We start from the raw sequence: 23,410 nt of genomic DNA, 5'->3' as shown, positions 1-23,410 counted from the left end.
TAATACATTTTGAAGACTTCTGAGGCCCTCTCAAGATCTTTATATATATCATTTTCCTCTTCCCACCCAAATATTAAAATGTCGGCCTTAAATGTCACATAACATGATCAGAGTGGCTCTGTTGGCAACATGAGGATTTCATCGAGAAAAAAACTGAGCCAGTAGCACACAGAAGCAGCAGTTAGATCAGTTGAGGAAACCCCTTACAGTAAACCAAAATGCCGTGTTACCGTTTTGTCTTATCACTAAGATCAATCCTACACCACGTGGAGGCTCAGGCAGAAGCAAAAGGGAGGAAGCTAAAAAAAAAAAAAAAAATTCATACTCTTCAGAGGGATCCCAGAGAAGAACAGAATAGACCCAGTAGACCAGTTGTACATTCTTGGGATTGGTTCTAGATGAGCCCCAAGGCTAGAATTCCTTGCATCCTCTTGCCGATTAGACTTCCTAATGACTAAGAAATTCTCTGCACTAAAGCAGAATTGGAAGCTTCTCTTCACTAAGCCAGCTGAGAGGTCAAAAGAGGTAGAGGAGGAAGTAGCAATTTGCATATCAATTCACCTGTGACCCTTAGCCTCGTTTTGCCCAGCATCCAACAGAGTTGAAGTGGGGGGCTCCCCACCCAGTCCCAGACTCTGGGCTACATGCTGGTACCCCAGAGCTGCCTCACAACCCTGGAGACAAGAATGTGGAAGAGAATTCACTACAACAAATTGTATTAATGTGACTGAAGGTGGTTTTATATCTATAGATCTCACCAAGATACTGAGTGATGGTGCCATAGCCCTTCCTTGCAGTCTGCCTCACCTTGCTATCTAGCATCATAACTCACCTCGGTATCTAGTCGTTGCTAAATTCAGAAAAATAATGTTGGCAGCTTCTGGGGTTAACATTGCTGAACTTTGGCACCTGTGCCTTTTGCGGCCACCTCTGCATAATGCAAAATGCAGGGGACTGCACCAACTTACGACTTTTATACAGAGCCATAAGTGATGCCAATGCATTTATCCCCACCACCCCCCCCCCCCCGTGTTTTAAATCCTGAAACCCGGAGAACGTGTGTGTCGATACTATTTTTTTTTATTTTACGCTATTCGGCACCAATAATAAGCCAAGCTTGATACGTGCAATTTATTTTTCCTTAGCATCTGGACAAAATATTTAAACACAGAGAACTGCAGCAGAAGCTGGTGGATGCAAAACTGGAACAGGCGCAAGAAATGATGAAGGAAGCAGAGGAGCGACACAAACGCGAGAAGGAATATGTACTTACCATTTAGTCAATGTGCTTGTCTGGTCTGCCTGGGGGTCAGGAACGCCTGAGAAAGTTGTTTTTGATCATAGTCACAGAGCGATGGCGAGAACCTGGGCTTCCCTGGAGAACTACACTGGCCAGCCAGTAGAAGGCACTGTACCCACACGGTTTTTTACGTAAAATAGTCATGCACCCATTCAACAAATCTTTTTCAAGCACCTGCCCTGTGCTAAGCATCATCCGGGGCACCGGGGTTTAGCCGCGAACAAGACCAAAAAGGCCGGGTCCCGGCATGGAGACTAGAATCTAACTAAGAAAAGACGGGCAATAAGCAAGGAAGCGAACAAAGAAGTAAAATTTCAGATAGTAATAGGTGCTAGTAGAGAAATAAGGAGGAACTGCAAAGGGGCAGAAGGAGGGAGAGCCTACATTAGACCGGGTGGCCAGGACACCTCCCAGAGGGGAGGATGCTTGAGCTGAGCCCTGCCTAGTGACAGGGAGGCAGAGAGGAGGCCTTCAGCAGCAGTATCTGTAGCAGCAATAAAGACCCTGAGGCTGGAACTAGCTTGGGGTCCCCCAGGTACAGAAAAATGTCACAGTAGCAAGAGCATGTGGACCCAGGAGGAGAAAGGTTCCAAATGAAGTTGGAGACAGAAGCAGGGGCCAAATTGTGTAGCTTTATAGGCTTGGGAAAGTAGTTTGGATTTTATTCTAAATACACTGAGAAAGTCTGGGTAGTTTTAGCTAAGGAAGTAACATGATCTGCCTTGTATCTCTAAACGATGAATCTGGCTCCTGGGTGGAAAGTGAACTAAAAGGGGACAAGGAGTCTACTGCAGCAATCTGGAGGAGACACGATGATGGCTTGGCTTGGGGACATGGCAGTGGAGAAGGAGAACCGGACACGGACAGAAGTTACGTTTTCCGTACAAAACCAACAGTCGGTGCTCTATACTGAAGACGGTGGCAGTGAGGAAAGGGAAGAGTCAAGGATGACTCCTGAGTTTGGAGTTTAAGAAACTGAGTGGTGGCTTTTAATGACGTCTCATTAACCCCAAGCCTTCTGAGCCAGCTGTAGGGCCCGTCTCCAGATGAGAGAATTGAGGCTCAAAGAAGATACACCACTTGTTTAAGGTCACACACTGCTAAGTGACGGATATGTGTTGGTCACACTGCCCAACACATCACATCTCCAATGTGTCTGTCTCCAAAGCCCAAGCTCTGTGATAATACATCACACTCAGACATGTGTTTCAGAGGCATGAGTTGAAGCGTGCGTCTGCTGCTGGGAAAAGGGATTTAAAATGCAATCAATGGACTAATCATGCAAATTTGGCCATTTAGTGATTGATCACAAACTTTGCAATTACCGAAAATCAGACTAGAAGAGCAATTTAATAATAACTATGGTTATCACACATGGCAGCAAAAGGGCGAATTTTGGAGAACATAACCTGGTAGACATTGGATAATCTCAAAGCAGAAGCCCATGTGCTCTTAACAAAAAGATTAAGTTGTTAAAACCATCTACAACCTACCTCTCAAAATAAGAAAGCATTTAATTATTATTCAGAATTCAAGAAAACAGATACCCCACTATTGGCATAATTACCCTGTCAGGCAAAATATGCTTCCTATAGGATATCAGTACATTTGGCACATAACACATGAGACATGACAGAGGAATAACTAGGCAGAGATTCATTTGAAAGAGACTAGGGGTCGTTTTGAGGTGACCCAGCCTTAGCAAGAAGTTAACATACTCCCCTGTTTTTCTACCCTGGTTTAGCAAAATAGCAGATTTAAGTAAAAAAAAAAAAAAAAAAAGAAAAAAAATTAGCCCCCTCAGTTCTTCAAAGATGGCCACCTACCCAGATTCCAGCTATGATGCTTCTTTTTGAAAGTAATGAAATAGCAAATCGGAGCTGGAGGGTTCCTTCATCCCAAGCAGAACAGGCAGCCATCTTCCTCTCTCGGCCAGGGAACCACCCACCACAACTGGGCTCCTGAGCCTGCTTAGTGAAGAACGTGCCACATGCTCAGATGGCCAGAGGGGACCCTACAGGTCTTGTAGTCCACAGCTGCCTCAGACCTCCATGGGGTGGGTCTTGGCGCTTCTATAACAATGAACTTTCACTGTTCTCTGGGAGGCATGGAGGAAGAGATACAACCCATTTTCACAAATGGAGGCGTTGAGCCACGAGAAAAAGATAAACTGGGATAAGAAAAGAGATGCCTCCAAGTTTTTTTATGTAATGATTTTATCATTTTTTGTTCTGATTACCAAAAAAATGGGCATTTTTTAAATAGGCATAAAGAAAAAATATATAAATCAGTCCATCTTCAAAACCACTAGAAACTTTTTTTTTAATGTTTATTCTTTTTTTTTTTTAATTTTTTTTTCAATGTTTTTTATTTATTTTTGGGACAGAGAGACACAGAGCATGAACGGGGGAGGGGCAGAGAGAGAGGGAGACACAGAATTGGAAACAGGCTCCAGGCTCCGAGCTGTCAGCACAGAGCCCGACGCGGGGCTCGAACTCACAGACGCGAGATCGTGACCTGGCTGAAGCCGGCCACTTAACCGACTGCGCCACCCAGGCGCCCCAATGTTTATTCATTTTTGAGAGAAAGAGAGAGACAGAGCACAAGCAGGGGAGGGCAGAGAGAGAAGGAGACGCAGAAACCGAAGCAGCCTCCAGGCTCTGAGCCGTCAGCACAGAGCCCGACGCGGGGCTTGAATTCACAAACCATGAGATCAAAGTTGGATGCTTAACTGACTGAGCCACCCAGGTGCCCCTAGAGTAGAAACTTCTTAAACTGATGAACACCTACTTGACTAATCAGATTAACTCATGATGTCCACCATTCTGTCTGTAAACACACTAACAGACCCGTCAGTATGTTGAATCCTGTGACTGGACAACTACTCCAGTGTCTACACATGGGTTCCCAAGTTAAGGAAGACGGCACTGACCACAAATCAGCTCTTTGCACCCAAACCTTTTCTTTCTTGATTTTGTGTTATGAAAACCGACAGAATGATGCAGAAACTGATGAAATGTAAGTGTGAAAAGAAAGAACTGTCTCTATGAAAATGATGCTTAATGCTTTGAAATGCCAAATAGCACAAAACAATTGTCAAGTTAGATGGGAGTAGCTATAAAGGACTTGGAGAAAGTGGTAAAACTCTAGAGAATTATCTAATCAAGCTTCTTCACAAATAATCTTAAGTCTTTAGGTTTTAGTACTATTGTTTAAAAAACTAATGTATATACAACAACAAAAAGCTTCTCTGAATGCCAGTCAGAAGACCCATACCCAAGGGTGGCTCAGTTGGTTAAACATCCGACTCTTGATTTTGACTCAGGTCAGGATCTCACAGTTCATGAGATTGAGCCCCGCATCAGGCTCTGTGCTCATGACACAGAGCCTAAGATTCTCTCCCTCCCTGCCCCTTCCCTCCTCACACACTCTCTCTTGCTCTCTCTCACAAAATAAATAAATAAATAGATAGATAGATAGATAACTTAAAAAAAAAGAAGACCCATACCCAAAACAAAGACCATAGCTTTATATAAAAATCAATAAGTAAACATACACCTTAAGTTCAAATAACATATTTTACATATGTGTGTGTCATATTTATGTCTAGAACAACATTTTCAACTTAACCTGTCAGCTTCCAGTTCTGATTATCTTTGATATGAGAGCCTTGGTTGTATTTGAAAGGCTGCCTCATGGAAGAGGAATGAGACTTCTTTTGTAAATCTTATACAAGATTTGGAATAATAGGTCAAGTTTCTAACTCAGTGTTTCTCAAAATACAATCCATGGACCACCAAATCCCAAACCATTTTGTTTATTTGCTCTAACTACAGACTTGAATCACACCTATACTTCCTAACTTACATTCTTTGAGAGGGATCTGCATTTTAACATGCTCCTTAGGAGACGCTGGTGCATGCTATGGTGGAGAACTGTGGTCTAGGAGAATAACCTTGAGTTCAACATAAAGCACCAGTTGCTCACAATAATGATCTGGCAGGGGGAGGGGGGGTATTCTGGAAATGTTCAAGCAGGGACTGAATGATGACTGAACAGGATTGCTACACTTTTCCAGAATTTGGTGGGAGGTTAAATTTTGTGTGATTTATGCTTGAGTTGAAGATTATTTTTCTCTTTTATCCCTAAGAACCACAAATCTTTAGTTGAGAATCCAACTTTTTAGACACTGTTTTCTTAGCTTTCTTAGATACTTTGCCAAGCTCCCAAAAAACTACTTAAGAGGGTTAATTAGCAAGTTATTCCATTTCATCCACAAATTATAACCAAATGGTAACGTAAAGAGCAATCTGACAATCTTTCCACGTGTTCTCTCTTCTCACAGTTGCTGAACCAGGCAGCAGAGTGGAAACTTCAAGCCAAAGTGCTGAAGGAACAAGAGACAGTCCTGCAGGCTCAGGTGAAATGGGGGGTTGCGGGGGGACAACCATGCATGGGGTGTGCTCTCCTTGTTGCCACATTAACAGGCTATGAACCAAAGGTACTCTCCATCAGGCCTTAACATGTGGCGGGGGCGAGGGGAGCAGGAGTTAGCAATGAAGAATAACTTCATATTTATTATTTTAAAGTAAAAATAATAGCACCACATTATACCTGAGAAAAATAAATGCTCCGCAACAACAACATCGAGTCAAAAGGTTTGCTGACATATGAATGAGGGCACCCGATGGGCAATCTGAATGAGTTGGTGTCCTGGTTCCTGCCTATCTGTTCATAATACGTCATCTCTCTCTCTCTCTCCTCCCCGTGATCCTATTAAAGTAAGAATAAAATGGGAACGGATCACATGCGCCATCTAGAACTCTCAGTACTGAAAGGATCCTTACCTATTTGATATTATTTATAATCAAAAGAAATGAGGGAGATAAAGTCAGCACCAAAGTTCTTGTGCTATCGGAGGTTGGCCTTGTCGGTGATAAATGACTAGGGATGATGGACAAGTAGGGAACAGTTTTGATCTGGCTTTGTGATGTCATGTGTGTGTGTGTGTGTTTTTTTTTTTTTTCAACGTTTTTTATTTATTTTTGGGACAGAGAGAGACAGAGCATGAACGGGGGAGGGGCAGAGAGAGAGGGAGACACAGAATCGGAAACAGGCTCCAGGCTCCGAGCCATCAGCCCAGTGCCTGACGCGGGGCTCGAACTCACGGACCGCGAGATCGTGACCTGGCTGAAGTCGGACGCTTAACCAACTGCGCCACCCAGGCGCCCCCATGTGTGTGTTTTGATTAGACTACAAGAATTCATATTTCAGACTCAAAGATAAAAAGCCTCGTGCAACAGATGACTCTATCCATCCCTCCCTTGCCCCTGGGGCTCTGCCCCTTCTGGCAAAAGTTGCCTGTCGGGTTCTGGGTTAGGCATCCTAGGTCTGAGCCAGAGAGAGACACTAGCGCCCCTGCTGGGAGAAATGCGCCAGTGCCAAAGACACTGAAAAGTCACGTAGAGCAAATTCACAGAAAGTGAGGAAACCGGAAGCCTGGTGAGCTGGGCAGCCGTTAATTTAAGATTTGGATAATTCACTTGTAAATGTTTATGTGCTGACTGCTATACACTTGTTCACTGTAAAAACAAAAACAAAAACAAAAACTTTGTTCATTATACGAATGAACAAGTTCATTGAAAACTTGCTTGTATGAATACTTCTTCATTTTTTACAAAGCATATGAGAAAAGATAAGACACTCACAAATAAATTTATTCGTGGGTAATAAAATCACAAATTATACCACCGCAGACAAAAATGCAGATCGCACTTTCATAGCTCACCTTCCTAATGCATAGTTTTTCCAGTGTGTGTCCCGAATGTATTGATAAATTGTTTTCCCTCAATAACATAAATTAACATATCAAAATCATTTGTAAATACTAATTACATTGAGATTTGAACCATGTTTCTTACTGTTAATAAAATCAGCAGATCCAGAATTAAAAAACTAAAATCTAGAGTTACAAACTCAAGGTCATCCTTTAGGGAATCCCAGAACCATCACATCATGGTTGTGGGGTAGGCGGCAGGCAGTGGCCACTCTCTAAACAGAGGCAGGCAGGGGGAAAGGAGGTGTGACCTCACAGTCTTGAAGAGACTCCAGAGAATTGAGGCAGGGCTCCTGGCCCTGTCTCTGTACTATTCTCAGCACAGAGCCTTGAGGGGTACAAGAGACAATATTTGAAGCTATTCATTGCTCATATCATCTATGACAAGCAATCTCTACTCCTCTCGATAAATGGTGATAATGAACTTGAGAAGAGTAGATTAATACCATTAGACATGGGGTTAGAGAGTCATTCATTCAGCTGGCATCAGAATCTAGGCCTCAAATGACCTGTGGAATGAAACATAAGGGTATGATCCAATGCCACACCTCAAATTTGAAAAAGCATCTACCAGGAGTTTGAGACTTGCCAGTGTTCCTTATTCGTTCCTTGATATTGACAGAGTCCAGAGACCAGGGTCAGGGTCCTGGCTCTTCTGCTCAGAATTTGTCTGACCTTGTGTAATTCATCGAAATCTCCCTAAACCTAAGTTTCTTTGCCTGTAAAATAAGAATAGTGTAATGCACCCACGATCCCAAGTTGGAGTTCTCTAACCTCTGGGAGGCTCATTACTTTTCAGTATTTCCAAAACATAACAGCATAACAGCAGCTACTATTTAAAATATAGTTGTTTTGGGGGTGCCAGGGTGGCTCGGTCAGTTGAGCGCCCAACTTTTGATTTCAGCTGAGGTCATGATCCCAGAGTCGTGGGATTGAGCCCCGCATCAGGCTCCACACTATGCATGGAGCCTTCTTCGGATTCTATCTCCCCTCTGTACCTCTTCCCCACTCACACACACTTTCTAAAAATAAAAATAAAAAATGATAAAAGAAAATAAGATATAGTTGTTTTTGACATATCAGTTCTCACTCAGCAGCTATATGGCAGTTATTCACATGTTTGGTTAAGTTTATAAAAGGAAAATGAGTTAATGAATATGTAAGATATGCAGTTTGCCTTCAAGTTATGCATGCAAAGCACTTAGCCCCATACCTGGCCCATAATTAGCATAATTAATTCAACCGATATTTATTGAGCACCTACTCAGTGCTAGACAAGGTTCTAAGTGCTGGAGATAGACTAATCCATGGGAGAATCAAAAGTCCCTACCTAATTAAACACATTGATAATACTACTAATAAAAATGCTAACAATTAGTGTATGAGCTAACATTACTATTATTTCATAGGTGAGGATCTACATAGAGATATATGAGACAAAAGGAGTCTTTGGTTACAAAAAAGTTTATGAACCCCCGGAAAGGATGATCTCAAGACCTTGTGCAGCTCTAGTTCCTGAATGTAGACAGCTTCCAGAGCAGAAGCAGTGTGGCCTAAGCTGGGCTAACCCCGCCTCTTCCTCCATTGCCTTGTTTTCTGTGGCGTGTGGCTCTCTCTGCAAGGACACCCCTTTCTCTCCTGTCTTCAAGGCACTTTTCAAAACTTCAACAATGACTTCAAGAAGAATATAGTAGCCCCCAAACCCTATGTATAAAAATGTTTAAAAATTCCTCTTGAAAACTGTCGCTGTCGTAGCTTTAAAACCTTTAGACCTTGAAAAACAAAATCGATCACAGATTTGATTGCAGAGCACTCGAACCCTTCCTTCGGGTTTAGAACTGCTTTAAAGGAGTGGGGTGGTAGGAGGCAAGAGGGCTCAAGTCCCCATTTCCACATTCTGAGCTAAGGAAATAGCAAGGACAGATTACGTTTAACCAGATGAAGTCACCTTCAGCCACAAGACAACAGCTTGCCAGGTTGGGGCATGATTCTCACCTAGCGAAGAGACGTCTGGCTTTCAATTATACAAACCATGGCAACAGAGTAAATGTCAGAAATGGTCAATGGAATACAATTGCCACTACAAATAGAGTGTTCACTGAATCGATAAGGACGAAGGTGTGGATGTGGAAAGTCAGCAATGCCAACGCAGCCACACAGCCACGCAGCCACAAAAACACTGCCCAAGGGGAAAGATCATTGAGTAAATTTGGTTTGGCTTTGTTTGGTTTTTTCTTTTTTCTCTCTTTCTTTCTTTTTCCTTTCTTTCTTTTTCCTTTCTTTCTTCTTTCTTTCTTTCTTTCTTTCTTTCTTTCTTTCTTTCCCTCCTTCCTTCCTTCCTTCCTTCCTTCCTTCCTTCCTTTTTTTGGTAAATTAAGGACAGCAATCACAGCCTTTAAACCGGAAGTGCTCACCTTATGTATCTAGGACGAGAGGACATTACTCTGCAACTGCTATTATAATTGGACGTGTTCCCAAATCCAATATCACAAGTTCGCTAAGACAATTCCTGGACATGCTTTTGTTTCCTGTATGCTATGAATGTTTGTAATTAACATCTGGTGCCCCATTAGAAGAACGTATGAGTCGCTCACCCACATAACAGTGAAAATGTTGCAGCAACTGTTGTGGTGACTCACCCTAGAACAGTCCGTTTCTATTTCTGCCTCTGGCAGGAGTACTGTGGATGACCTCCGGATGTCCCTTCCATGCTTCTCTGAAATACCAAAATAAGAGCAGGAATATGACACATGAAACCAAACACGCATCATGTCAGCGTGATAGTGAGAGGGAACATATACCAAACAAATATCCACAAAGTAAACAAGAAGTGTCCATTTTGAGTTAGCACAAGCAAAGAGTTTTAGAGTTGTTTACCTGAGACAAGCATAATCCACACAGGTTTTGCCACCTGCCACAAAGAGGTCAAATAGGAAGAAAGGCTGAGTATGAAAAATAGTACTTAGAAGGGGAAATGTGGAGTTACTGTTTCGTGGGTAGAGACTTTCAGTTTTGCAAGATGAAAGGGCTCTGGAGATTGGTTACACGACAGTGTGAACGCAGTTAACAATACTGAACTGTACATTTAAAATAGTTGAGATGGTAACTCTTACATTACATGTATTTGTCCCAATTAAAAAGAAAGAACAGCAGTGGAGAGAAGAAAAAAACAAAAACAAAAAACAGTCACTAGAAAAAGGCCAGAAGAAGTGGTAATGAAATGAGACACTTCTTCCTGGCCCTCTGGGTGTGTCTGCCTTCCCCCATGCCACAAGAAAACATGAGGAAAGGAAACAAAACCTGCCCGATGTATACACCCAAAAGACCATTTTTGCCCAAAGGAAGGGGAGAAGCTGGCCGAGGTGGGCACGGTTGCTCCTGCTGATACTGTCAAGGTTGTGCCAGCAAGATGGGCTGTGCACGCGCCCACTCCTGCTCTGCCTGTCTGCAGCCTGCAACTACCCGGCTGCATGAGCGGCTTTGAGAGGACCTGCTCCAGGGACGGTAGTATCTGCCACCCTCCCATAACTCTGCAGGAATTCCCGAGAAGTGGGGAAAAGAAAGGAGAGAAAGTAAGAAAAAGCAACTTCACAGGATATGTAACCAAGAATGCAAATGAAGGTGGAGAGGATCAGCTGGGAGTAGCTGTCCTCACCCTGGACCACTAGATTATGTGCAGTAGTATAGATAGCCAGTCCAGTAGAAGTTTATCCTCAGATTAAGGACTTGACCTACTCAAGGGCCCTGAAATCAATTCAGTGGATCCCAGCCACTACTTCAAAAAAAGTGAAACAGAACTAAACAGAATATGTCAAGAGTGCATTGTACATAATGAGTAAGGATTGTCTTATGCAGTGTGTGTGTGTGTGTGTGTGTGTGTGTGTGTGTGTAAAACCCTACTACACCTTCCTGGCCATGAACTCCCTGGTGCCCTTTTATTCAGTCTTCTTTCATCTGTGTGCCAAGGAATCATGAGAAAAAAAAATTTAGGCCACCAGAGTTGCCCCAAGCTCTGTCACATATGCGTGGAACCAACATGTGATTTCAAAACAATACTCAGATGTTGTTTGACTTTTCTTTGGAAAATCTATCCTGCAGAAAGGTTTTACGTTATCATTCCGTTGTTCTTGTTTACTGCAGTGAAATCTCTGCTATTCTACATTTGAGAATGACCCCTTCTCGATCAGCAGATTTTCTGGGTTCTAGGGGTAGTCTGATTCCCATACTCTCTACCTCTCACTCCCAAGACTGGGAACTCTCCAGTCTACTGGCTTCCAGTTAGTAGTTTTTCTCTTTCAAAAGGACAGTGTCCCAGGTACCACCAGCTAGTCATTTGGTGCCCATTTGAGGAGCTGGGGTTTGCTCCAGCATTCAACAGTACCAAATACTCATTCGAAAACGGAGGCCTTCCTAACATGTATCATCCATATTAAATCTCCACTCATAGCATGCTATTCTAAAATCATTTTTTAAAGCAAGATTTGATTAGTGTATTGCTGTCTCTAGCAATCAAGCACTTAACACACTCTCCTTCCCTGTCCTGCTTTATTCGTACTTCAAATTACCTTATTCCTTGGAATAAGGATATAGAGGTAGAAAGCACTCCTGAAGTGAACCACACGCTTGCCAGTGCTAACCCATATGATGTTTTATACTGTGTGCACATTAGAAAAGGCATTCCTTCCTCGAGACTCATTCTTTCCATCTATAGAAAATTCGTATAATAAACTGATTTTGATGAACAGGGACATTTAACTGCTATTGGCTATAACGCTGTCTTCATAAACATACAAAACCAAATGGACTGAAATGCAAATGGTTGGTTGCTTAGCGTGGCACAACGGGTATGATTGCAGCCACCCATGTCGGGTCCACTTCTTTTCATTTTTCTACATTCTCACTTCTTTCAAGACCAAGTTCAAGGTTCGCCTTCTCCACAAAAACATGGCACACGTGGTCACCTGCCATGCTCACTTCCTTCTCTGACACCATCCTTAACAGACTTGGTACTTTGTAGTATTCCCTGTCCCATCATCCAAGTTGTCTTTGAGATTATCTTCCCATCACGTGTGCATGTCTCTCAGAAACAGTAGCCACATGTTCAATGCTTTGCACATAGAGTCAATGTGTATGTTCAGTGCTCAATAAAAGTTTGTTGGGAAAAGTTAGGCTGTAATGAAATGGTGATGACACATTTTCTTATTCCATTTTTTCTTTAAAGACGTACTTCAATCATACTCACTGACTTAGGTTGATGTCATAGTAAACAAAAGAACAGAACACATTTATTAACATTGTGTTGAGGATTCCTTTAAATCAACTTTCTTCTCAAATAATGAACGATGCCATGCTGTTTTGTTCTGGAAGCATGCTTAAAGCAGCTCTAAAGTAGATGTACTTTTCCCCTTATTTACAGCTTACTCTCTATTCCGGAAGGTTTGAAGAGTTCCAGAACACACTGACAAAAAGCAATGAGGTGTTTGCCACTTTCAAACAGGAAATGGATAAAGTGAGTAGTACTTATCCCCCACAAAATACTGACATTTTCTATTTTGACAGGCAATTCTCCTTTGAGTTCATTTCTGTCACGTTAAGATCCTTTGGTGCATTTCATGAAGTAATGAAACATTTATACATGCAAATAAGATTTGGGCTGTATTTTTTTATTGGTAATTATCTGGTGAATTAATCTTAGGAAGAGTCCAAAAAACACCAGGATCTATTTTCACCCTGAGAAAAAAATATTTTCCTTTTCTAGTCCATGGAGAGCTAAGAAAAAAAAGACAAAAGCTAGCAATTTAACATTATGCTGTTTATACTGAAATTTTTAAAAATCTAATTTCTAAAGATTAAAAAAACAACTTTCATACAAATGTGCAACAGAAGAAGTTTAGAGTAGAAAATACCATTTCATATAATCCTTCTTCCAAGAGAATATATGTAGTATGATATAACTGACAGAGCCTTGAATGAGAAGAAGGAAGCCCAAATTCAAATTCTGGGTGTGTTCTTCTCCTCATGTAGTACTAGACAATCCACTTAACGTCCCTCCAATTTTATTTTTCTTATCTATAAATTAACATACTATTTCCCTTGCCTAATACACAGATTGTAAAGTTCAAATACATGTTTTTTAATGTTTATTCATTTTTGACAGAGAGAGACAGAGCGTGAGTGGGGGAGGGGCGGAGAGAGGGAGACAGAATCTGAAGCAGGCTCCAGGCTCTAAGATGTCAGCACAGGGGCACCTGGGTGGCGCAATCGGTTAAGCGTCCGACTTCAGCCAGGTCACGATCTCGCGGTCCGTGAGTTCGAGCCCCGCGTCAGGCTCTGGGCTGATGGCTCGGAGCCTGGAGCCTGTTTCCGATTCTGTGTCTCCCTCTCTCTCTGCCCCTCCCCCATTCATGCTCTGTCTCTCTCTGTCCCAGAAATAAATAAAAAACGTTGGAAAAAAAAATTTAAAAAAAAAAAAAAAAAAAGAATTGTAAATATTTATGCACCCAACTTAGAAGCACCCAGATATATAAAACAATTAATAATAAACATAAGGGAACTAATTGATAATAATGCAATAATAGTAGGGGACTTCAGCATACCATTTACATCAACAGACAGATCATCTAAACAGAAAACAAACAAGGAAACAGTGGCTTTGAATGACACACTGGACCAGATGGACTTAACAGACACATTCAAAACATTCCATCCTAAAACAACAGAATACATATTCTTTTATAGCACACATGGAACATTCTGAATAGATGTCACATATTAGGTCATAAAACGGGCCTCAACAAATACAAAAAGATTGAAGTCATACCATGCACCTTTTCTGACCACAATGCTATGAAACTAGATATCAATCACAAGAAAAAATCTGGAAAGACCACAAATACACGAAGGTTAAACAACATGCTACTAAACAATGAATGGGTCAACCAGGAAATCAAAGAAGAAATTAAAAAATACATGGAAACAAATTAAAATAAAAATATAACAATCCAAAACCTTTTGGATACAGCAAAAATGGTCCTAAGAGGGAAGTGTATAGCAATACAGGTCTACATCAAGAAGCAAAAAAAGTCTCAAATAAACAACCTAACCTTCCACCTAAAAGAACTAGAAAAAGAACAGCAAACAAAGCCTAATGTCAGCAGAAGGAAGGAAATTATAAAGATTAGAGCAGAGAATGTAAGGGTGATCTGGCTGAGACATTTGTCACTCCATTGATCACCAGGGTTGATTCAACTGATCTGGCTGGTTAGGTGGGTGTCCAGATAGAGAAAGACCATCCTTCTTAGTCAAGGGTGTATAAGTACCTGCGCTCCCCTGCTAGAACTTCCAAACAAGCTCTCTAGGTCCATTGGTAGGAAAATGTAGGGTAGTCAAGCTTCCAAGAACCCAGACACATCCAAATGAGGTGCTGAATGTGGCAGTCCACATTTCTTTCAAAACAAAAAATAATAATAAAGATTAGAGCAGAAATAAGTGATGTGGAAACTAAAAACACAATAGAACAGATCAATGAAACCTGGAGCTGGCTGGTTCCTTGAAAAACTTAATAAAATTTATAAACCTCAATTCAGACTTCTCAAAAAGAAAATATAAAGGAAAAAAAGAAAAAAAAAAAGAAAAGAGAAAGGACCCAAATAAATAAAATCACAAGCCCTTCATAGGGATCTGTGCTGACAGCTCAGAGCCTGGAGCTTGCTTTGGATTCTGTGTCTCCTTCTCTCTCTGCCCGTCCCCCATTCACATTCTGTTTCTGTCTCTGTCTCTCTCTCTCTCCCAAAAATAAATAAACATTAAAAAAAAAATTAATGAAGAGTTAATACCTATTCTTTTTAAACTATTACAAAAAAATAGAAAAGGAAGGAAAACTTCCAAATTCATTCTATGAAGCCAGCATTACCCTGATACCAAAACCAAATAAAGACACTACTAAAAAAGGGAACTACAGACCAATATCTCTGAAGAATATAGATGTAAAAATTCTCAATAAAAAACACTAGCAAACCAAATCCAACATTACATTTAAAAAATCATTCACTACAATCAAATGGAGTTTATTCCTGTGTTGCAGGAGTTATTCAATATTTGCACATCAATCACCATGACACATCACATTAATAAAAGAATGGATAAGAAGCGTATATGATCATTTCAATAGATGCAGAAAAAGCACTTGACAAAGTACAATATCCATTCATGATAAAAACACTCAATACTTTAAGTCGATTTAAAGGGAACATACCTCAACATACTAAAGGTCATATATGAAAAACCCATAGCTAATATCATCCTCAATGGGAAAAACTGAGAACTTTTCCTATACAGTCAGGAATAAGACAGGGATGTCCACTTTCACCACTTTTATTCAACATAATACTGGAAGTCCTAGCTACAGCAATCAGACAAAAAAGAAGGAGAAGAGGAGGAGGAGGAGGAGGAGGAGGAGGGGAAGGGGAAGGGGAAGGGGAACGGGAAGGGGAAGGGGAAGGGGAAGGAGAAGGAGAAGGAGAAGGAGAAGGAGAAGGAGAAGGAGAAGGAGAAGGGGAGAAAGAAAGAAAGAAAGAAAGAAAGAAAGAAAGAAAGAAAGAAAGAAAGAAAGAAAGAAATCCAAATTGGCAAGGAAGGAGTAAAACTTTCACTATTTGCAGATGATATAATGCTCTGTACATGTCTAGAGGTGACAAATAAATTCATTAAAGTCACAGGATACAAAATCAACATACAGAAATCTGTTGCATTTCTATACACCAATAATGAAGCAGCAGAAAGAAAAACTAAGGATCCATTTACAATTGCAGAACAGAAACAATGATACCTAGGAATAAACCTAACCAAAGAGGTAAAAGGCCTGTACTCCAAAAACTATAAAACACGGATGAAAGACATTGAAAATGACACAAAGAAACAGAAAGACATTCCATGCTCATGGATTGGAAGAACAAATATTGTTAAAATGTCTATACTATCCAAAGTAATCTACACATTTAATGCAATCCCTATCAAAATACCAACAGCATTTTTCACAGAGCTGCAACAAGTAATCCTAAAATGTGTCTGGAACCAAAAAAGTCCCTGAATAACCAAAACAACCTTGAAGAAGAAAAACAAAGCTGGAGGTATCACATTTCTGGACTCGAAGTTCTATTACAAAGCTATAGTAATCAAAAAAAAAAAAAAAAAGTATGGTACTGGCACAAAAACACACACATAGATCAATAGAGCAGAATAGAAAACCCAGAAATAAACCCACAACTATATGGTCAATTCATCTTCAACAAAGCAGGGAAGAATATCCAATGGGAAAAAGAATGTCTCTTCAACAAATGGTGTTGGGAAAACTGAACAGCAACATGCAGAAGAATGAAGCTGGGCCACTTTCTTAAACCATACACAAAAATAACTTCAAAATGAGTTAAAGACCTAAATGTGACACCTGACACCATAAAAATTCTAGAAGAGAACACAGGCAGTAACTTTTTGACATTGGCTGTGGCAACTTCTTAAGTATGTTTCCTGAGACAAGGGAAACAAAAGCAAAAATAAACTATTGGAACTACATCAAAATAAAAAGCTTCTGCAAAGGAAGCAATCAACAAAACTAAAAGGCAACCTATGGAATAGGAGAAGATATTTGCAAATGACATATCTGATAAAGGGTTAGTATACAAAATATATAAGGAACTTATCAAACTCAACACTCAAAAAAATGAATAATCCAATTAAAAATGGGCAGAAGACATAAACAGACATTTTTCTACAGAAGACATAGATGGACAACAGACACATGAAAACATGCTCAATATCATTCATTATAAGGAAAATCCAAATCAAAACTACAGTGAGATATCACCTCATACCCGTGAAAATGGCTAAAATCAACAACACAAGAAATATGTGTTGGCGAGGATGTGGAGAAAGGGGATCCCTCTTGCACTGTTGGTGGGAATGAAAACTGGTGTAGCCACTGTAGAAAACAGTCTGGAGGTTCCTCAAAAAGTTAAAAGTAGAACTACCCTATGATCCAGCAACCACACTACAAGGTATTCAACCAAAGAATACAAAAGTAAGAAGTACTGATTCAAAGGGATACATACACCCCAATGTTTATAGCAGCATTATCTACAACAGCCGAGATATGGAAAACAGCCCAACTGTTCACTGACTGATGAATGAGTAAAGATGTGGTGTGTATATATATATACACATACATGTATATATACATATATATATATATGAATATCATATTACCCGCCATAAAAAAAGAATGAAATCTTGCCATTTGCGATGACATGGACGGATCGAGAGAGTATTATGCTAAGTGAAATAAGTCAATCAAAGACAAATACCATATGATTTCACTCATATGTCAAATTTAAGAAAGAAAACAAACGAGCAGAGGGAAAAAAAGAGAGAGAGAGGCAAACCAAGAAACAGACTCAACTATAGAGAGCAAACTGATGGTTACCAGAGGGGAGGTGGATGGGGGGGGGATGGGTTAAAGAGACGATGCGGACTAAGCAGTGCACTTGTGAAGAGTACCAGTGATGCACGGAAGTGTTGAATCACTATATGGTACACCTGAAACTAATACCACACTGTATGATAACTAGCTAGTATTTAAATTAAAACTTTTTTTTAAAAAAAATGTAGACTGAGAAAATAGAAAGCTGTAGTTTTGTGTAGCTACTTCTCAGATATGCCCAGATAGTCCCAATATGTTAATGGCTAAAAAGCCAGACCAGCTTTCTCGCTTGCAGTTTCTATTCAGTAAAGAATCTAAATTGCAAGCTTATTCTTGGGACTAAATAAAGCTACTTTTACTTTAAAGAATAAGCAATGACAAAACAGGGTAACTCTAAGTAGTTTCCTTTTTCCTGAACTGGTGCAAATAAGTTTGTTCACCACGAACCTAGATGATTCAGGAATAAATAGGACTCTTCCCACTCAGTCTTCATTCCGTGACATCAAACTTCTGTTTGTTTCAGCAGCTAGTGACAAAGAGACTTTTCTTGGCATCACATATGGAACTAGTAGTTTTTTTGATATGTTAAGTTTTCAGGATTAACATTAAAATACTCTAATTTCTGTAGACAACCAAGAAAATGAAGAAGTTAGAGAAGGACACAGCCACGTGGAAAGCCCGGTTTGAGAACTGTAACAAAGCTCTGTTGGACATGATTGAAGAGGTAAGGAAGCCTAGCCGCTAGCTTATTTTCTCCTATCTAGTCCAAATATTCATATTCCAAAAGTAATTATAACCTAATAGTGCAAATTATTATCTTGGAAAAAGAGTTGATTTTTTTTTCTGAGGTGTGATATGTGAAATTGTAATAAAAATATTTAGAGCAAAAGAGAATTGGATCCAGACTCACAAAGAGCTTTGTGACCTTAAGTACATGCCTACGTGCTGAGTCCGCAGCTGTTGCCAAATCAGCATCATGCCTGCGCGACTTCATTCCGTAAAGGAAAGACAAGTGTCTTACTTGTCTTTGAATTTCCCCAGTGCCTAGCACAGAGCAGGTGCAGAATAAATTAATGAGTTAATCTGAACATACTGAGAGAAGACACGAGCCCCAGCACCCAGGGTATGTACAACTGTATAGACAGATATGGAGATGTATTGTCTAATTCTTCCAACAGGCATTTAATTACTGATATTATGTCAGGCTCTGTAGGTGTTGAGACAATAAAGGCAAAGATATATAGCCCTTGACCTGAGAGGCAGAGCCTGCAGGTGAAGGTCTCCCCATGTGCACGAGCAGCAGAAAAACCCTCAAAGGGTACAGAGTGGCACAAAGGTGGGGGCAAGGAGTGAGACGATTAGGAACGATTTCATGCACAAACACACCAACATTTCCACAGAAATGGAGAAGAACTGAACAGTTTGAGCAGGCAGCATCATGAATTAGTGTGTGGGGAGTTTCTGTCGTTATAATTACTGTTCTAGCAATTCATCCCAAATAGCAACCAATTCCAAAGAGATGGGCTTATTATTCACTGACATAAATCAAACAGTTGCCAGATTAGCATACAGCAGTTTATCTATAGACTAGATAAGGCTCTGCTGACAGCCGGGTCCCAGTCCATCGCATTCATTGTGCCATTGGAAGACTTAAAAGCAGAAAATGCATCTACTTTAAGATTCCGGAGGCCTTGGACTGAAGCAGAGAGATGCTTCGCCATCTTTCTTTCCCACAGAAAAGGATACGGGGATTAAAATTCTACCAGGGTCTCACCCACAAGGCAAAAAAACGGAAGTGATTCCCCCTGACCAGGGGTCTGTTCAGCCACCAGTCTGCGGTGGCTGCAGAGTCTGGCAGACAAATTCCTGGGCAAATGGTTTTGCTGGTCTCCAGAGGGCATCCTGGCAATTTCGCTCTGGTGTTTTACGTGTGTGTGTTTTCAACTCACAGAAAGCATTGAGAGCCAAGGAATATGAGTGCTTCGTGATGAAAATTGGGAGGCTGGAGAACCTCTGCCGAGCTTTACAAGAAGAGAGAAACGAGCTCTACAAAAAAATCAGAGAAGCAAAAATGCCTGAAAAAGATGACCAAAGTCAGCACACCTCCGACGAGGAGCTAGAGTCTGCTGTTTCTGTGGGCGGCGAGGTTGATGCAGAGGAAGCCGACAGTGTTCACAATGCTGTGAAAAATCTGGCCACAGCCTTCATGGTCATCCGTCATCCGGAGTCGACCTTCGACCAGTCCAAAGAAATCCCACCAGATTCCGGCAGTCCTCAAGGGGTTGGTGACTCGGCCCTCAAGGAGCCAGAACGATCCCCTCCGAGCCCTTTATGCCACTCAGAGATTTCCCTGCCTCCCCCAACTCCTCAGGCTGAGGCCGAAGGAGGCAATGAGGCAGAACCGCCCCCCAGGCCCGGCAATCCCCCCACGGGGTCGGCAGCAGAGGCCCAAGACCAGGGTCTCCTTACAGCAGCCCAGGCTGATCAGCAGCCCCAGAAGCCAGAGGCAGAAGCTTCCAGTCAGGCCCCACAGTCCCGGGCAGAGGCTTCCCTACCAGTGATGGAGGCAAATGGTCCTGCTCCTCCACCCACAGCAGGTGAGCAAATTCTAGTCGGGGAGCTCGGATGTGGGCCCAGTAGGCAGCCACCCCCACTGGAAGCAGCAGCATTGACACCACCAACAGGGGTCTCGGTGGAGCCCCAGCTGCCCCAGGTGGCTGACACCAACCTGGAAGGAGTAGACTAGGCCTCGTCGTGGTGCCTTCCGAGCTTAGTGCCTTCCCAGCTTCACGTCTTCATCGTGACAGATTGTCTTCTGAAAGAGGCATTAAGGGCCAGGGATGTCTAAGGGAAGAGACTTAATTAGAATCAAGACATTTTTAAATGTTATGCAGAGCACATTCAGCCTGTGCTATTTGTTCTCAATTTATAACTGATTTGGAGCTTTTCTATTTAACGTCGGTTGACAGTACAATTTTCCCAAATGGCAACAAAACATACAAATAGCAAATTCATAAGAATTTTCCACTGAGATGGTATTTATTTCAATTTTTTAATCAACAGTAGGATTTGGTGTTTAAAGACTTCTCCTACAATATGTAAATGCAGAAAAAGTGATTGTTATTTATTTCCCTATATATTTTAATAAGTTCTGTAGTAAGTTATGGATGTCCAGGTTTCATTTAAGCAACATTTACATAATATGTGCATATGTGTAGATGTATATATATGTATACATGTGTGAATGTATACGTATGTGTGCGAATATATACCTATCCGAGTTTATGCACCTATATGTACATGTGTGTATTATATATGTGTGTGTATATATATACAAATATATTATATACTAATATATATTACACATACATTTCATCCCTCTTTGGAATTCTCTCATGCAAAATATTTAGACAGTAATCAAAAAAATGATCTCTTACTTGCTTGGGATGACAGTAGATTAATGCTCTGAATCAGAAGTAGGTTCAGAATACGAGTATTTAGGCCATGTAATGTAGGGCAAAAACAAGTAACCAAATGGTAAGTCAATAAATTCAATCAGTTGATCCAAAGATAGAACAGCAGTTGGGTTAGATTCTAAGTCTGCAGAACACATAGACACAAAGGTGCCACAAGAGACAATAGACAGAATAGGGGAACAATCACAGCCCTCGATGGCTCATCTCTTCCAGCGGCCTCTCCAACACAGCTCGGCCCATTGCCTCGCCACCCCATGTGGTGGGGCAGCCCACTCATGGCTACCTGCAAGGAAAGGGTGGGAAGTGGGAGAGCAAGCAAGGGCACGGAGGGATTGAGTGCCCTGGGACTGATACGAGGCTATGCTCTCGTCCCCTGGCTCTTGTGCTATGGAAGTTTTGAAAAGGAATGTTCGCCTGGCCCGGCCAAGTCCTCAGTTCTCTCGCTGTCATCTTCTGCTCTCTCCAGAGGGTTTCCCACCATTTCTTGCTGTCACTGCCTCAATCTATATTCTCAAAGCATCTTCACATTTTTTCCAACCTTCACACCCTTTACAGGAAATTATACCCCGTCCTCATCTCAATAACTGATAAGTAAAAGCTATTATTTTTACAAGACAGAAGTCCACATAGGGTCTCGATATGAGTGATGAGGTGCACCAAACAATATATTATCTGCTTTGGGGAATTCTTTACAACCAGAAGTACAAATGGCTTGAAAAACAGGTGAGGATTCAGCAGGAGGCAAAAGTTAGATGGTCTACAGGAGTATTACATTATTATTGGACAAGAACCTCTAATACAACTGACAGCATAAATTACTCTACCAGATTTACCAAAACCCAGTAAATCCAATAAATCTGATAAAGGGAGACTGGAATAAAGAAATAGGAAGGAAGGGAGAGAAGGAACGGGGAAAGGGAGAGGAGGGGGAAAAGGAAAAAAAAAAAAGTCTAACCCAGCCCTACCTCAAAAGTTGAATTCAAGTAGAAAAATGGATAAAAGCAAGATTCTCTACTATTCATCCAGAAAATCATTCTTCAGTGTTGCATGTGGCTGTCTGCCAAGGAACACAAAATGCTTGTAGGCAGCAACCATATGCTACAAGAATTGTAAACTGCATAAAATTTGTTTGAAGTCGACAGTGAGGGTAATAACGAAATGCTAATCAGGAGAAAAAGCATATCCCTATTGAAGAACCAATGTATTTTTATTTATTTTTTTCCATGTATTTTTGAAGGCTTGCAATATTATAACCACAGACTATCCAGCCAAATTCAACATTACTGGAAATCTTAGAGATTTAAACATTCATTTAATTCAGAGCTAAATACTCACCATAACAATCCAGGAGGGTCTCCTTCTGTTTACAGAAGGTAAACTTCCAAGAATGGAGTAAGATTAGATAATCATAGTAAAGTCTCAGTCTGAATGTTTAGCAAGAGAAACAGGCAGGAGAGGAGCCAAAATCTGGTAAATCAAATATTCTAATACCCAAAGTTCATTTTTTTCATCCAAAAAGCTTTCACAGCAACACATTACTCACTACTGTGTATATCTTGGGCAGAATTTCAATACAACACCTTACCTAAAATTTGCAAAGCTTAATTTAGACTTTGGAAGGATTATTTTAATATTCAAAGAATGTTTTGTTATAGTCTGTGTTAGAATTCGGCCTTACTAATTATCACAATAATTCATACGACCTGAAAGAGTAAGGAATTTCTGTTCTTTATCAAGTTCGTGTAACTATTTCTAGAGATGCCAAGTCTACTTTTCCAGAAACACCAGTATTGTTTGTGTTTTCTTAATTAAATAACTATAATTTATGTATCTATTAAAGTTACTTCTCTTCCCACATGCTAACTTTTGTTACTTCTATGTTTTGTTGTTCGTTAAATTTCTGGTCTCTGAGTAGAATGCACATATAATGAACACTGTGAACATCTTGGGTGTGCGTGCGTGCGTGTGTGTGTGTGTGTGTGTGTGTGTGTGGTGTGTGAGAGAGAGAAGGAGGGAAACAAGGGAAAGAGACAGAACATGATTGCCTGGAACTAATGAGAAAGCAAAACCCCGGCTCCCCTGCCCAGTCCTCAGCTTCTGGCAGACAGTTATCCCATGACCAATGTCTCTCTTCAGTGCCAGTCTCCAATGAGACCATTTCCAGAGGTTTCTCTGCCATGGGAGCTTTCAGAAATACTCTGAGGAGTAAGGGGTCAGATGTAGAACGTGTCAGCTTATTTTACCTCCACCCAGTCCTTCTTTTTTTTTTTTTTTCTTCAATATATGAAGTTTATTGCCAAATTGGTTTCCATACAACACCCAGT

At 40.9% G+C, this 23,410-nt stretch overlaps 2 protein-coding genes across 9 annotated transcripts in view; one reads left to right on the top strand and one right to left on the bottom strand.

Moving 5' to 3' along the window:
• Positions 1–22,943, top strand: part of TXLNB (taxilin beta) — a 49,748-nt gene extending 26,805 nt beyond the window's left edge. For both annotated transcript variants that reach the window (XM_058735460.1, XM_058735459.1), the window contains 5 exons: positions 1,146–1,265; positions 5,646–5,720; positions 12,553–12,645; positions 18,239–18,334; positions 19,562–22,943. In XM_058735460.1, the coding sequence (XP_058591443.1) occupies positions 1,146–1,265; positions 5,646–5,720; positions 12,553–12,645; positions 18,239–18,334; positions 19,562–20,356 (1,179 nt within the window). In that variant the 3' untranslated portion in view covers positions 20,357–22,943. The remainder of the gene's footprint in view (positions 1–1,145; positions 1,266–5,645; positions 5,721–12,552; positions 12,646–18,238; positions 18,335–19,561) is intronic.
• The window catches only part of HECA (hdc homolog, cell cycle regulator), a 190,043-nt gene that overhangs the window by 84,314 nt on the left and 82,319 nt on the right, over positions 1–23,410 (bottom strand). For 2 of the 7 annotated variants that reach the window (XR_009263359.1, XM_058735467.1), the window contains exon 4: positions 9,776–9,852. The exons of 3 other annotated variants lie outside the window; for them this stretch is intronic. Coding sequence is in view for 2 of the 4 variants with exons in the window: in XM_058735467.1 (XP_058591450.1) it covers positions 9,793–9,852 (60 nt within the window). In the remaining 2 variants the exon portion in view is untranslated. Of the gene's footprint in view, positions 1–7,719; positions 9,853–20,338; positions 20,455–23,410 lie in introns of those variants that run through there. 2 more of the 7 variants (XR_009263360.1, XM_058735466.1) reach the window with 2 other exon arrangements.

This window comes from Neofelis nebulosa, chromosome 6 (assembly GCF_028018385.1).
Source record: "Neofelis nebulosa isolate mNeoNeb1 chromosome 6, mNeoNeb1.pri, whole genome shotgun sequence".
NCBI classification, from domain to species: Eukaryota; Metazoa; Chordata; class Mammalia; order Carnivora; family Felidae; genus Neofelis; species Neofelis nebulosa.
This window is presented reverse-complemented; position numbering and strand designations above follow the sequence as displayed.